At 41.4% G+C, this 12856-nt stretch overlaps 1 protein-coding gene across 2 annotated transcripts; it reads right to left on the bottom strand.

Moving 5' to 3' along the window:
- Positions 1–13: 13 nt before the first annotated feature.
- On the bottom strand, positions 14–11390 carry LOC128430878 (protein-tyrosine kinase 2-beta). Of its 2 annotated transcripts, XM_053416987.1 has the most exons (30): positions 11189–11389; positions 10752–11083; positions 9870–10048; positions 9686–9773; positions 9474–9553; positions 9268–9330; positions 9016–9070; positions 8772–8912; positions 8475–8546; positions 8164–8265; positions 7790–7907; positions 7666–7696; positions 7384–7409; positions 7147–7194; positions 6378–6472; positions 6165–6246; positions 5080–5180; positions 4750–4865; positions 3831–3931; positions 3567–3656; positions 3154–3358; positions 2748–2847; positions 2386–2433; positions 2004–2129; positions 1610–1642; positions 1398–1422; positions 1210–1250; positions 974–1108; positions 736–816; positions 14–450 (listed from the first exon to the last, which is right to left on the bottom strand). In XM_053416987.1, exons 2-30 carry the CDS (start codon positions 10953–10955, stop codon positions 208–210), a joined length of 2829 nt encoding a protein of 942 aa, XP_053272962.1. In that variant the 5' UTR covers positions 10956–11083; positions 11189–11389; the 3' UTR covers positions 14–207. The 2 variants fall into 2 exon arrangements, with proteins under 2 accessions (XP_053272962.1, XP_053272963.1); XM_053416988.1 differs by lacking the exon at positions 1610–1642 and having other exon boundaries at positions 11189–11390.
- Positions 11391–12856: the final 1466 nt, after the last annotated feature.

Below are 12856 nucleotides of genomic sequence, written 5' to 3' on the forward strand. Positions count from 1 at the left end.
GGGAGGCGCAGAATGTCACTTTTTGTCTTTAATCGTAAAAAAGAATAAACAGAACAAATGTTTTTGCTTTGTACATCGTCATAGTTTCATTTCTTCCCCTCTACAAAATATATTATAATACTACAGGGAGTGTTGCACCTTCCCATATGAACTGAGCTCTTGTTAACTGCATGTCCTTTTTAAAACCAGTCCATGTGTGTCCGCTCCTCATTCCCCTGAATCTCCTGCGTCTTGTGATTCTGCTCTGGGCTTGGCCAAATTGGCCCGGACCCGAGCCTGGTCCACGGCATCCAGCAGGTTCTTGCAGTCGAGTGCGAGAGTGTGAGCGGCTGCCAGCATCTGGCGCTGGCACTCCTCCTTCAGGGTTGTCACAAAGTTCTGCTGGGCGAGTCGCATCTTATTGATCAGCTCGCCTAAGTCCTTGTTCAGCAGCTTCTTTGTGCCCTCGATCTTAAACAGGGAGGAGAGGAAATAAACTTCAATATTGTCTTATTTAAAGATATATAATACTTAAAGTTGTTGAATGTGTTGAGGTATAAGTCTCGTAAGTTAAAGGACGATTACAAATCCTGGATTTTAACAATAGCAGGATGGTTTTTCACTCAGATTTGATCTCTACAAGCATCTAACACTTGTGTTTTCTGCCACAATGAGACAGTCATCACTACTTTACACACTTCCTCCATGCATGTTGGTGACTGTGGCTGCTGCAAAGAGAGAGGAAGTGAGGCGTACCTCTGTGGTGACAGAGCAGTGCAGAGAGGGCAGGATCTCATCGACACTCTGGATCAGGCTACGCAGATTGACACCCACCGCCTGTAGGGTGAAGGGGGGAGGAGGGAGGGCGTAGCGTGGCGGGGAGGGAGGGTAGAGCGAGGGAGGGCAAGAATGGAAAAAGAAAGGATGAAATCAAGTGGATGATTAGAAATGTAATATCCTGTGAAGGTGCTTCCCAGGTGGTTGATGGACTGACCCTGACAGCGCTGGGGTACTCGGATGCGGCCAGGGTGCTGACATCATTCTTCAGCTGAACAACCTGTTTCACCATCACCATGACGCCGGTGTACACCTGATCCCCCGATCGGTCCAGCTCAGCTGTGGGGCGATGCTACGGCACAAAGAAACACCCAGCTTCCCATTCACATACCCAGTCATATTAACACTTACTTAATCTAACTATATTTACAGTAGAGGCTTGGTTTACTTTACCTGTGCGACAGGCGGAGGCATTGGGGGCTTCTCTGGAGGACCTGACAGACAGAAAGTGTCACACATTTTAAACATGACACGCAAGCACAACGTGTGCTTTGTAGCTGAAACAGCACTACACTTAATACAAATTAAAGATTGGTTGACTGAATTGCTATTCAAATATAATTCTTTTGAACAGGACTCACCATTTTCCAGGCTTTTTTCAGGGGGCTGTAAAAAGACAGAAGTACAAATAATTGGTCTGACACCAAAGCTTTTAAATGATGAATACTAGATGATTAATGTTGAAATAAAATCTTTAAAGAAAATATGTGTGGTGCTGCCCTCTTATGGTCAAAACTAGTATAGTCGGCCTACTAACATTTACACAAGAGGAAATTCAAAGAAGAGTATTTACCTTTATTTGTGAATCCTGTCGCACAACAGGATCCTACACAAAAACACAACATGTTCAGTGGTTGTGTTTGCAAAATTGAAGTGACGTGGCAAAGTCAGTCAGATAAGTGGTGACACTGTAGTAGCATTAGAGTGACGTTTTTCATTTATTCAGAGATGTCATGTGCCCAAGATCTTCCTGAAGAGACACGCAACTCTGTCTCTTCTATAATTTCTTCACGGTCTTATTGCCACAAAATACTTTTTGTGTACTGTACCTATACATGTGGAAAGTGATGACATTTTTGTTGGTTCTCACTTTTTCAGTGGCTTGTTTGAGGTTTAAGACACTGTGTGTGTGTGTGTGTACGTGTGTGTACGTGTGTGTACGTGTGTACACGTGTGCGACCACTCACCAGTTGTCGTTCCTCTTTCTCCAGCCACTGTCTATCCTGTAGCATTTCTAATCTTTGTCTTTGTAAAGTGTCTTCCACGTGCGCTCGCTCTTTCTCCCACACTGGCCTGCTATCCCTGTCTGCTGCCTACACACACACACACACACACACGCCATCATTATATTGATATTGATATCAAGCATTTTTCCTGTATCATTTGTGCAAACTTTACTCAGCAACTTTTCTTTTTGTTAGGGAACAATATGTCCCAACAGAGGACTGAAATAGATCAGTTGCACCTACATTTGGTCAGTGCATGTATTTGCACTTTGTATTTGAGTGCACATTAGAGTATATATTTATGTGTAAGAGCACTTCTGTGTGGTGTGTGTGTGTTTGACACCTGTATGTGCATGTCCCAAGGAAGCGTGTTGCCTTGTATTCTGTTTGGCTGGTGAGAGAGAAAAACAGAGGACATGTCATTTATAAAGGGCTGTCAGGCAAATAAAAAAAACACATACAAAAACTGCATAATTAAATAGTCACACTCTGTAAATGAAACATGACAAAGCAGCATCACACATCAAACATGAAAGGCAGAAATAACTGAACTCTGAATTATATTTCCTGCACACTGATCATTTCATTGACATGTTAGATTATGGGTTTGCTTGGATCTCAGTGTTAGAAGTGAATTTATCTACTGAGTTTCTGACTTAAAAAAGGAGCTTGACTACAGAGAAGCAGTGTGTGTGTGTGTCGTACCTTGGGTGGAGGGTCTGTGAGGTTGCGGTCTAACAATGATGGGTTGGAGCGAGACCTCTCTGGCTTGAGATGCTGCTCCGACTCCATCCTGTGGATCTCACTGTCAAATACACAAACAGGTAGTTAAACATCTGAACTTTTGAAATGCCAACCCTCAGCTGGATCTTTTCCTTTTGTTTTCACAAATCTCAGGAAGAAGCAATGACCTGAATATTTTTGCAGGATTTATATGTTGTAACACTGGAAACAGTGTTACAACATTTAAATCCTGTTTTGACCATTGAAACCACAGTATCACAATCAAAAAGTTTTGAAGATGTCAAAACTTTTTTAAAAAAAAAGGAAAGAAACCCCTGACTGGGAAGCGAAATTAACAAATAATGTGTGTGTGTGTGTGTGTGTGCACCTGAGGGAGCAGACGAGCTGGCTGAAGCCCGGCCGGGCGGGCGGCTCGTAGGCCCAGCAGCGATCGAGCAGGGAGTAGACGGTGGGTGGACAGAACTGCGGTTTGGGGAGTCGAACCCCAGACTCCAGCTGGTGGATCACCTGCCCGTTCTCCAGCCAAGAGAACGGCTGCTGGGCCAATGAGAAGATCTCCCACACACACACACCTGGTTGAACACACACACACACACACACACACACACACACACACACACACACACACACACACACACACACACACACACACACACACACACACACACACACACACACACACACACACACACACACACACACACACACACACAAAGGCTGAATTGTCTTGTGTCACACAGAAAAGTGTTTTTTATCTTCCTGCATTTGGTGTTTTCTCACCAAACATCCAGACGTCGCTGGCTGCGGTGAAGCGTCTGAAGTTGATGGATTCTGGCGCCATCCATTTGATTGGTAATCGACTGACTGAGGCTGCAAGTAGAGGAGCAATGTGAAAAGACACATGGACACAGATTTAATTTGAACTCACATTTATCTATACTCTAATAAAGACTGAAATAAGTTGCATGCTGAAGATAAATTTAACCAGAATGAATGAACAGAGTGTGTGTGTGTGTGTGTGTGTGTGTGTGTGTGTGTGTGTACCTTTATAATACTCTTGTTCATCGATGTAGCGTGACAGCCCAAAGTCTCCCAGCTTGACGCATTCGGCCGACTTCACCAAGACATTTCTCACAGCTATATCTCTGCAGACGGAACAGAAACCAGACACCAGTTTAGACCAAAAATAAAACATCACATGTTAGGTGTTAGGTCAAATATCAAAGGTGCTTTGTATAAATGTTCTCTCAATATCTCACTGTCAAGAGAAGATGCTCAAGAGAAGCTACTTCATCTGATGGAAGGTGACAAGCCAGGCTAGCTAGTTAGCATGCTATCTTCAGTCGAAGAATAGAGGTAAGCATACTAACTTTAGTAGAAGCAAAGAATAGAATAGAAGTTAGCATGTTGATTTCATAGGAAACAAAGAATGATTAAACTTAACCATGCTAAGTAAAAGAAAAACATATCCTAGAGTCGTTAGCATGATAGCATCAATAGAAGGGAAAGGTAGAATAGAAATGCTAACTTCAGTAAAAGCAAAGTAGAATAGAGAAGTTAGCAAGGTACCTTAACTAAAAGCAAAGGTGCTAACTTCAGGAAAGAATAAAAGTTAGCATGCTAACTTAAGTAGCAGAAGTAGAAGTGTTGCTGCCTGGAGAGACGTCTCTAAGCTAGCAAAGGAATGAAGTTTGAAAAGACTAACTGGTAAGTACACTGTTAATGCTAATAGTAAAATTACCTTTATGTATCTCAGTTGATATTTTACATTTAATAATAATAAAATGTCCATCAGGAGAGAAACAAAGCTAATTTGTGTTAGTAGAACCCCTGCAAAGCAGCATCTCATGTGAAATGCATTCGTCCTGATTTGAAATGCACTTTTGCTAAAGACACAAGGAAGGATGCCTCCAGTTATGTTTTTAATTTTCATTTTGAATACAAAAAGTATGGGTTGTGTTACCTGTGCACCATGTTGAGGCCGTCCAGGTAGGCCAAGGCTTTGCAGATTTGTAGACTGTACAGGATCAAGGTTGGTCCGGTCAGCATGTACTGCTGCTTTATGAGGTACTGACCCAACTGGTAGACAAACAGAAACATCCACTTCTTATAAGATTTCATATAAGTTGTGTTCAGAATCGTCTTAACATCAGGAGACTAAAACTTGCACATGTATTAATCACCAACAGCTGTAAAATGTAGCTGTGAGATGTGAAAATAAAAGTTTTACAAAGATAATAGAAAACTTCATGATTAACAAACAGCAAATCATCACATTGGAGAAAAACCACACCTCTCCATGGTCATAGAGCTCCATGACGATCCAGACCGGATCGACCTCAATGACCCCGATGAGACGCACGATGTGGGGGTGATCCAGGTGTTTCATCAAGCCTGCAACAGCCAGGGCAATACACCTCTGATCAATAACATATATTATTTCTATGATCTATTAATGCCAGAGAACGAAAATGACAGACTGTTTCAAGCTTTATTTTCAGCTCTTAGAGAAAGACAGAGTCCACCTAATGGAAACACTATAAAAGCCATTACGGTCTCTTAACCACTGAACTTCAGAGACAGCCCAGGCTTTCAGTTCTGCTTAACTTTGAAACCACCGTCGAAAAGTACACTTTAACCACATAGGCATGCACACACGAGTTTGAATTAGATATCTGTTGAAATAGAATAACCAAGGAGTCTATTATTTCTTCGAGTGATCACAAAAAACCTCCATTGAAATTTCAAAACATAGCGTTAATTCAAACAAGGGTTTGGAGTCACATGATTTTTACTTTTCCATAACGTTCTCTAAATCACCAACCTCAGACTGACTTTTCATCTGTAGGGATCATCTGCTACACTGAAACAGCTGTAAACTCATTGATGTGGGGTCTCTTTACTGTCCTGCCCCGCCAGGTGAGGCACACGGTGGCCTCCAGACTCTTTTATCCAGGACTTAGATGTTTAGTCTGGATTTATAGACTGCTGACATTCGTGCTCACTTTATCGAGAATGCTATATCTGTTTTTTCCTTCTACACCTACGCTTATTGTCAGTCAGCTGTGGAACAAACTGGTCTGATGTTGAGGCGACCACAACCTCCAGTCTGAGCTTTCTTCACTAAGCCATAACCACACAACAGGAAGACTCTACAGCAACTTTCTGACTGATGAAACTTGCAAAATCCTGAAAGGTTCCTAACCACTCTTCTTTTATTACTTCACACTTTTTGTGTAATAAAGTAACTCGTGAAGGGGAGAGTTTTACATTTCCTGTACAGTTCTGTCAGACTGTGGCGTGCTGTCACCTGACTTAGACGTTGAGCAGTGAACGTGTTTACAGAGGAAATAATCACTGCACCAGCCTCATACTCACCAGCTTCACTGAGAAACTTCTCTTTCACATCCGCTGAACATTCTTTACATGTTTTGATAGCTACGCGGATCTTCTCCCCCGTCTGCACACACACGTACACACATAGACACACATGCATCACTTTCACAATACTGTACTTTTTGTTTTTCCCCCAATTGTAACTCAGCATTTTTTTGCATTTCTTTTATACGTTACATGATAAAGTGAACTCACAGGGCTTTTATATTCTCCGTCATGAACCTCTCCAAAGAATCCCTCACCCAAGATCTGACCCACAACAATGTCATCTCTGGATATCCTGTGTTTGTCTGGACACACACACACACACACACACACACACACACACATTGAGAAACAGATAAACAGGTGTGTGAATACATTGTTGAATTGTGTTTATTGTTAATGTAGCTTTAGCAGCTATAACTTTTTAGAATTGAAATTGTAAATGAATGTAATCATTTTGATATTTTTGTGCTGCATTCAGGTACGTCAAGCAAGCGAAGGCATCGCTGCACTTCAACCCCCAGCACAGTATGCAGCTGTGCAGGTGAGCTACATGTTAAAACTTCTGCAGGTAATTTAGGAAGTAAACTTTGAGTTTATAGAAGTGGAAATTCAATATACCAAGTTGGTTAAGATCCACCTACATACACCCCTGCCACTGCACAGGTGTTATGGCTGAAACTGAAACTTGCAGAGAGGCACGTCAGAGCAAAACCTAACTTCTCTGAAATGTTGGTTCCGTCTAGGGTAACTGGGAGTGTAGTTTTTATAGTTTCTATATTTGTTATAGTTTTAACCTCCCATCACTAATCAAAAATGCCATTTGTAATGCTTTTCTTCTCAAGGAAGAAAAGGGCACCTTGATTTAGTCACATAAAAGATGGAACTGTTTGAGAATAACACACAATGACTGGTTTATGGATTTAACTGACAGGTTATAGAATATCGATTGCAATGTAATGCTTGCAGACATACTCACCCCCAGACAATGCGCTGCTTTCTGGAATCTCAGCATAAATATCATAGTCTGAAGTTAAAGAAACATGCAGAAAGTATAAGTATTTGTTTTGCATTTAGAAGGCAACATCAATGCTGATTAGACCATGTGAGTTATTGCTTTGCACAATATAAATCAACAATATATTGGGTACAAAGCTAAAATTGAATATGGAATATAAACATCAATTAATTTATAGATTATAGATTGGACTCAAACCTCTATCAGTAGCAGTGGGAGCACCGCTGGAAGAGACAGACAGACATTCCTTCTTTAAAAGCAAGAAGTCAATGACTTTTCATCTTTGAACAGCAATGGTTAAACCCTTGTTTCCTTTTTAACAAATCAGATACAAGAAAATGAAAAGATACTGAGAAAAAGGGAAGAGGAGGAGGAAAGTGTGAAAAAAGCAACACCCAGTTTTTTTTGTGTGAAAACAACAGTGTTATCTTTAGTGACGTGTTAGAGTCTTCACTTACACATATTATACATCACACTTACTGTTTAGGGATGTCAGGAAGTTTTTCTCTGCCTGTGTAAAAAAATAGTAATTTGAGGTGTCAATAAAAAGACAGGTTGTTTAACAATAGAATCAGGATTAGTACTTTTATTATTGGTATTGTACCTTGGCTGGGTCTGACAATGAGCGAGCCCTCAGCGCTGCTGTTCAGGCGACAGTAGCCGTCAATCAGGTCGGCCATGTTCTCGGCCACAGCCAGGGAGGGGATGTTCACAGACAGTGGCTGGAGGGTTTAATGCAAAACATATTGAAAAGCTTTGCACAAATGACCCATATTTTTGAATGTGTGAAAAGTGAGGTGATTTCAATCAGGACGACACAACCTGGCCCTGTCCAAATATCAAAAAACACATCACTGCACCCATCGAAGAAATAGTTCCTAGTTACAAACTGTAAGAATTGAACAAAAAATTTATGAAAACACATAAAACGATTTAGCTGTTTGTTGTAGTATTACACGAGACATGAGGGCTGTATACCTGCTGGGCTCCCTCTATGTGTACAGTGAGCACAGCTCGACCGTCGCTCTCTGCAGAGCAGGAGATGCTGCGCACCTGAGTGAATGCAGCCAGACAGACGGGCTGCATTGAGAAAAAGATTCAAAACTTAGAAATGAATAAGGAATAAATAGAGAAAGGGAATGCTGATTTGCAATAATGGATCTTCATGTACAGCATCTCTTGTCTATCAAGTTGTATAGAAAATTTCTTTCCACTTGACATGACGAACAAAACTAACAACATCAGCAAGAATTCGACAAAAGCAGAAGAGAGGAAGGGTTTTAGCTCACGGTTGAGTTCTCAGTCTGCTGACTGATGCCTTCAGGGCCAATGACCAGGTCTATTGTTATACTCCAGCCATGCTACAGACACAGAAAACACACAAACACACAAGTGTGATGTATGAATATTTGCTTTTGCTTGTACATCAGAGAATGCAATCACATTATTAACACATTAACATGTCGAAGCAGAGAACAATCAATAACCCTGTGCCTCGCCGGGCTTAAAAGAATAACCTTAACCATGAATACCACAAGGAAATAGCCTTTCATTTCTTAAAAAGGCTGAAAGACTGAAGTGCTCACCACCAGCTGACAGGCGAAGCTCTCCTGTGTGAAGCTGTAGCACTGGGCCAAAGTGTTGAAGAACTTGGCCACGCACTCGTCTTGCTTCAGCGTGGAGTAGCCCTGAAACGTCTGCTGGATCATCTTACGCAACTGCTTGAGCTGATAAACACACACACACTTTGAATTAGCTAATTTAACTTGTATTAGACTTTAAAATGAAGATTATTGAAGTTTTTAAACCAGGTAAATGACTTGTTCCCACCTTCATGCTGTCAATCAGCTCTCTGGGAAAGAACAGGTCCAGCCCGACATCCTTCCTAATGGAGGAGAGAACAAAACTTTGTTTTAAAATAGAGTCAGATGTGTTAACTCCACAACATTTTGTTTCCCTGTTTGTCATCTTTACACAATGCATGTGCATGTATCACATAGACCTGATCTAAAAGGGAAGTCGCAGGTTGCCTTAATGGAGGAAAAGGGCGATGCACAAATACAAGGATCACATTAGACTCACTCTAATAGTTCAAAGTTGGACTTTTTCTCCAGTCCGCTTGGATTCATGTCTTTGTAGAATCTCCTGTGAACATGAAACATTAATATTGTATCATGAAGGAACAGTATAGAATCATTAGTGTTGTTGTTCTGTTTACTAAAGCTATTGCAGTGACAGATATCTTAATTTTTTTCAGGAGTGTGCATGAGGCCGTAGTTGTGCAGTACCTAATCTCCAGACAACCGAGCTGCAGCGCCATCCCATCACTGACCTTTGAAGCATACTGCTGCATGTAGTCACTTCGTACCTGTGGGTAAGCACACAAACACACACCTTTCATTGACTACAACTACCATAAACACACATGATACTCCTTATCTAATATAAATCTGCCGGGAACAGGGATAGACACACACACCCACACTGGCACATCACCTACCTGCTGATAAAAGTAAAGCATAGTGGTTCTGTCCTCTTTGAATTTCTCCATGAAGTCTGATGGGATGTATCTGAGCCTCAGGTCATATCTGCACAAACAACAGAGTTAAGTTCTCCAAGTCGAGGCTCACGTGGTAAATTAGTAAAACTACGACAGTATAAACAAAACAGACAGAAGAACTGACCTCCACTCGGCCTCCAGGTGCTGTTGTTCATATCGCCGAGTGAGTTCGGACACTGTCAGGTCTGGGTGCAGCCAGTGTTTCTCTGAGGACTTGAGGTGTTTGAGGAGGAGGCTGTAACACAGGCTGTGTTTTATCTCTGGACCAACACAACCACTGGACAGCACCCCATGAATGATATCCTGGGATACAAGTCACGTCCAACATGTTAATCTCATACTTTAGAAGCAGGTGATGAGGTATTTTAAATAAATTATAGCAGAGTACAGCACCGTACAATATACTGGAGCAGAGTACAATCGAGTACAGTAGAGTAGAGTATAATAGAGTATAGCAGAGTAGAGTACAGTATAATAAAAGACAATAAAGGAGTGTAAATAGTGGATTACAATAGAGAATAGTTGTGTACATGGTGCCTTAGAGTAGAAGAAATAGTACAGAGAAAAGCCCAGTATTGTATAGTGGAGTAAAGTACAGAAGAGTCTAGTAGAGTGCACTAGAGTAGTGTATAGTGGAGTATAGCAGAGTACTGTATAGTGACGCACAGTGGAGTAAAGTATAGTAGAGAATAGTACAAAAGAGTACAGTGGAGCATGTAAAGTACACAACACAGTGGATTTCAGTAGAGAAGAGTAGAGCAGAGCTGAGTAGAGTAGAGCGTATAGAGTTGAGCAGAGCTGAGTAGAGTAGGGCTGGGTAGAGTAGAGCTGATAGAGTTGAGCAGAGCTGAGTAGACTAGAGCTGATAGATTAGAGCAGAGCTGAGTAGAGTAGAGCTGAGTAGAGTAGAGCTGATAGAGCAGAGCTGAGTAGAGTAGAGCTGATAGATTAGAGCAGAGCTGAGTAGAGTAGAGCTGGGTAGAGTAGAGAGCTGGGTAGAGTTTACCTTGACAGTCCAGCCGTCCTCACAACGGACCAGTTTGAAGTTCTTGCCCAGGTTGGAGCTGTTGCTAAGGAAGCACACTTTGATGATCTTCACCGGGAAGATGTTGTCCCTGCATACAGTTGCCGTGGGAGAAAAATCCAAGGAGTCTGAGCGGCAGGTGGGAGACATGCTCCTCCAGGACAGGGTGCTGGTGTCTCCTGACATCGCACACACACCACACACACTCCACTACTGCTCAGAGACATACATTGTAGTCAAGCCTCCACACAGTCTTTTCCCTCTGTCACACACACACACACATTTAGTCACACACACGGAGGGATGCGGAGAAGCTGGAGACAGAGTTGAACCCAACAGTCACAATCATTCTCTGTCGGATTTGAAGAGTTTACAGAACATTCCCACGAGTCGACTCCTGCTGCGATCGCTGTACTCACCGTTTTTTTTGCATCAGCATGAGAAAAGTCAAACTTTATATCTGGAGACAAGTCAACCCCTGCTGCAAACTGCATTCATGCTGCATCTGAGCACATTCAGATATTTGTTCTTCTTTGACGGGCGAAGAGGAGTCGTCTGTAGCTGCGTCTTGTCTGAAGAAGAAGAACCGCATCAGTGAGTAAAAGAGGAAGCGGCACTCACCGAAAAATAAGGAAGTTAACAGAAAACCTTACAGAACTGATGAAACCGCCATGTCACCCCCTATCGTCTAGCATACAATGGCACAGTCCAACAAAAAAAAAAACACACCCTCACTGTGCAAGTAGGCAAGGCTCACTTCTCTTTCTGATATTTTTGATGAGTAAAACCACAGTGCAAGTGAAGTTGGTGTTTTTTTTTTTCCTTGTGCAGTTTAGTCGTCAGATTCGTTAAAGCAGATGGACCCAGGATGCAGAATGTAAACAAAAAGTTTCCTTTTGATAGGTGAATGTCTTTAACAGAAAAATAACAACAAACGCAAGAATCTCAAAAGTCAAAACTGACAAAAAGAAAAGCACACAGGGGAGAACACTGGATGCTTACATGAAGATGCAGAGGACGGTAGCTCGACAAGAAACACGAGGTAATAATTAAACAGAAGACACTCTTAATAAAGAGGCGGACCAAATAAACACACTCAGAATACAAAACCATTACATTAGTAATTTTTTTTTTATCATACAATACTGTCAATGAAGCTTCACAATAAACCAGAAGTATCCCATCAGATTAGATTGACTTTATCCAGACCTCCACCTCCCTGTATTTTATTCTTTAAATCTTCAGATCAATAAATAAAACGTTTCTTTGAAATGGAAATCATTATTAAGATAAACCATATTGTGTGTCGGCGGGGGTCTGACCACGAGTTCTCTCTCCCCCTGGTTTCACGTTACACCAGAATGGTTTCGTTCTGCCTCTCTTGACTCTGAATCACCGGTTGAAAACTTCGTCTGAGTCAATGTGTGAGAATTGGGTCATGTTTGCAGGAAGAACATGCTGATGTGTTACAAGAGCAACAACCACTGGTGGAAAAAAAAGTCGCAGCTTGTTTCTCCCCTTGCGAAAAGCCCACAACCATTTGTTATGAAATAGTTTGATCCTGTTTGTGATCATATAATATCACGAACCTGGCAGCTGTGGAGTTATGCAGAAATATAGATGAACTTCAGGAAATCTGAAACATATTCAAAACAAAATCAATCTCTTCAGGTTTTGATGATGTTGGTGGTGGAGGAGTGAGATTTGGATGCCAGAATTTATTATTCACATCAATTTCATCATTCTTCTCTCTTTTATGGTATTGCTAATTCACATATTTATATATTTTACTCGTAAAAGTGAACATCCTGTTGGGCTTAGTATACAAAGTTTTAAAACCCACAACCTCCACCCTGTGAGCTTCTGGTTAACAGCCCAGACCCCGCAGTTAATGTTGAGCACCACTTGCAGATCTTCTTGTTGTTTAGCTTTTTCATATGAATATGTACCTCTCTTTTTATCGTTCTTGAGTATAATCTATTTCTTTGTCTTCATGTTATTAGTCTCTATGTGCTTTGTTTAAAAATTCTGAGAGCTTGCTTATAATAACTGTATGTATTAATTGGTATATGGATTGGCAATAATCA

Source organism: Pleuronectes platessa, chromosome 24, assembly GCF_947347685.1.
Source record: "Pleuronectes platessa chromosome 24, fPlePla1.1, whole genome shotgun sequence".
In the NCBI taxonomy this organism is placed as follows: domain Eukaryota; kingdom Metazoa; phylum Chordata; class Actinopteri; order Pleuronectiformes; family Pleuronectidae; genus Pleuronectes; species Pleuronectes platessa.

Coding starts and splice junctions, on each gene's coding strand:
- LOC128430878 (XM_053416987.1), bottom strand. CDS start 10,955: ATGTCAGGAGACACCAGCACCCTGTCCTGGAGGAGCATGTCTCCCACC. Junction 7,410..7,665: donor CTTCCTGACATCCCTAAACA/GTAAGTGTGATG, acceptor TGTCTCTTCCAG/CGGTGCTCCCACTGCTACTG. Junction 6,473..7,146: donor AAGCAGCGCATTGTCTGGGG/GTGAGTATGTCT, acceptor GTGTGTGTCCAG/ACAAACACAGGATATCCAGA.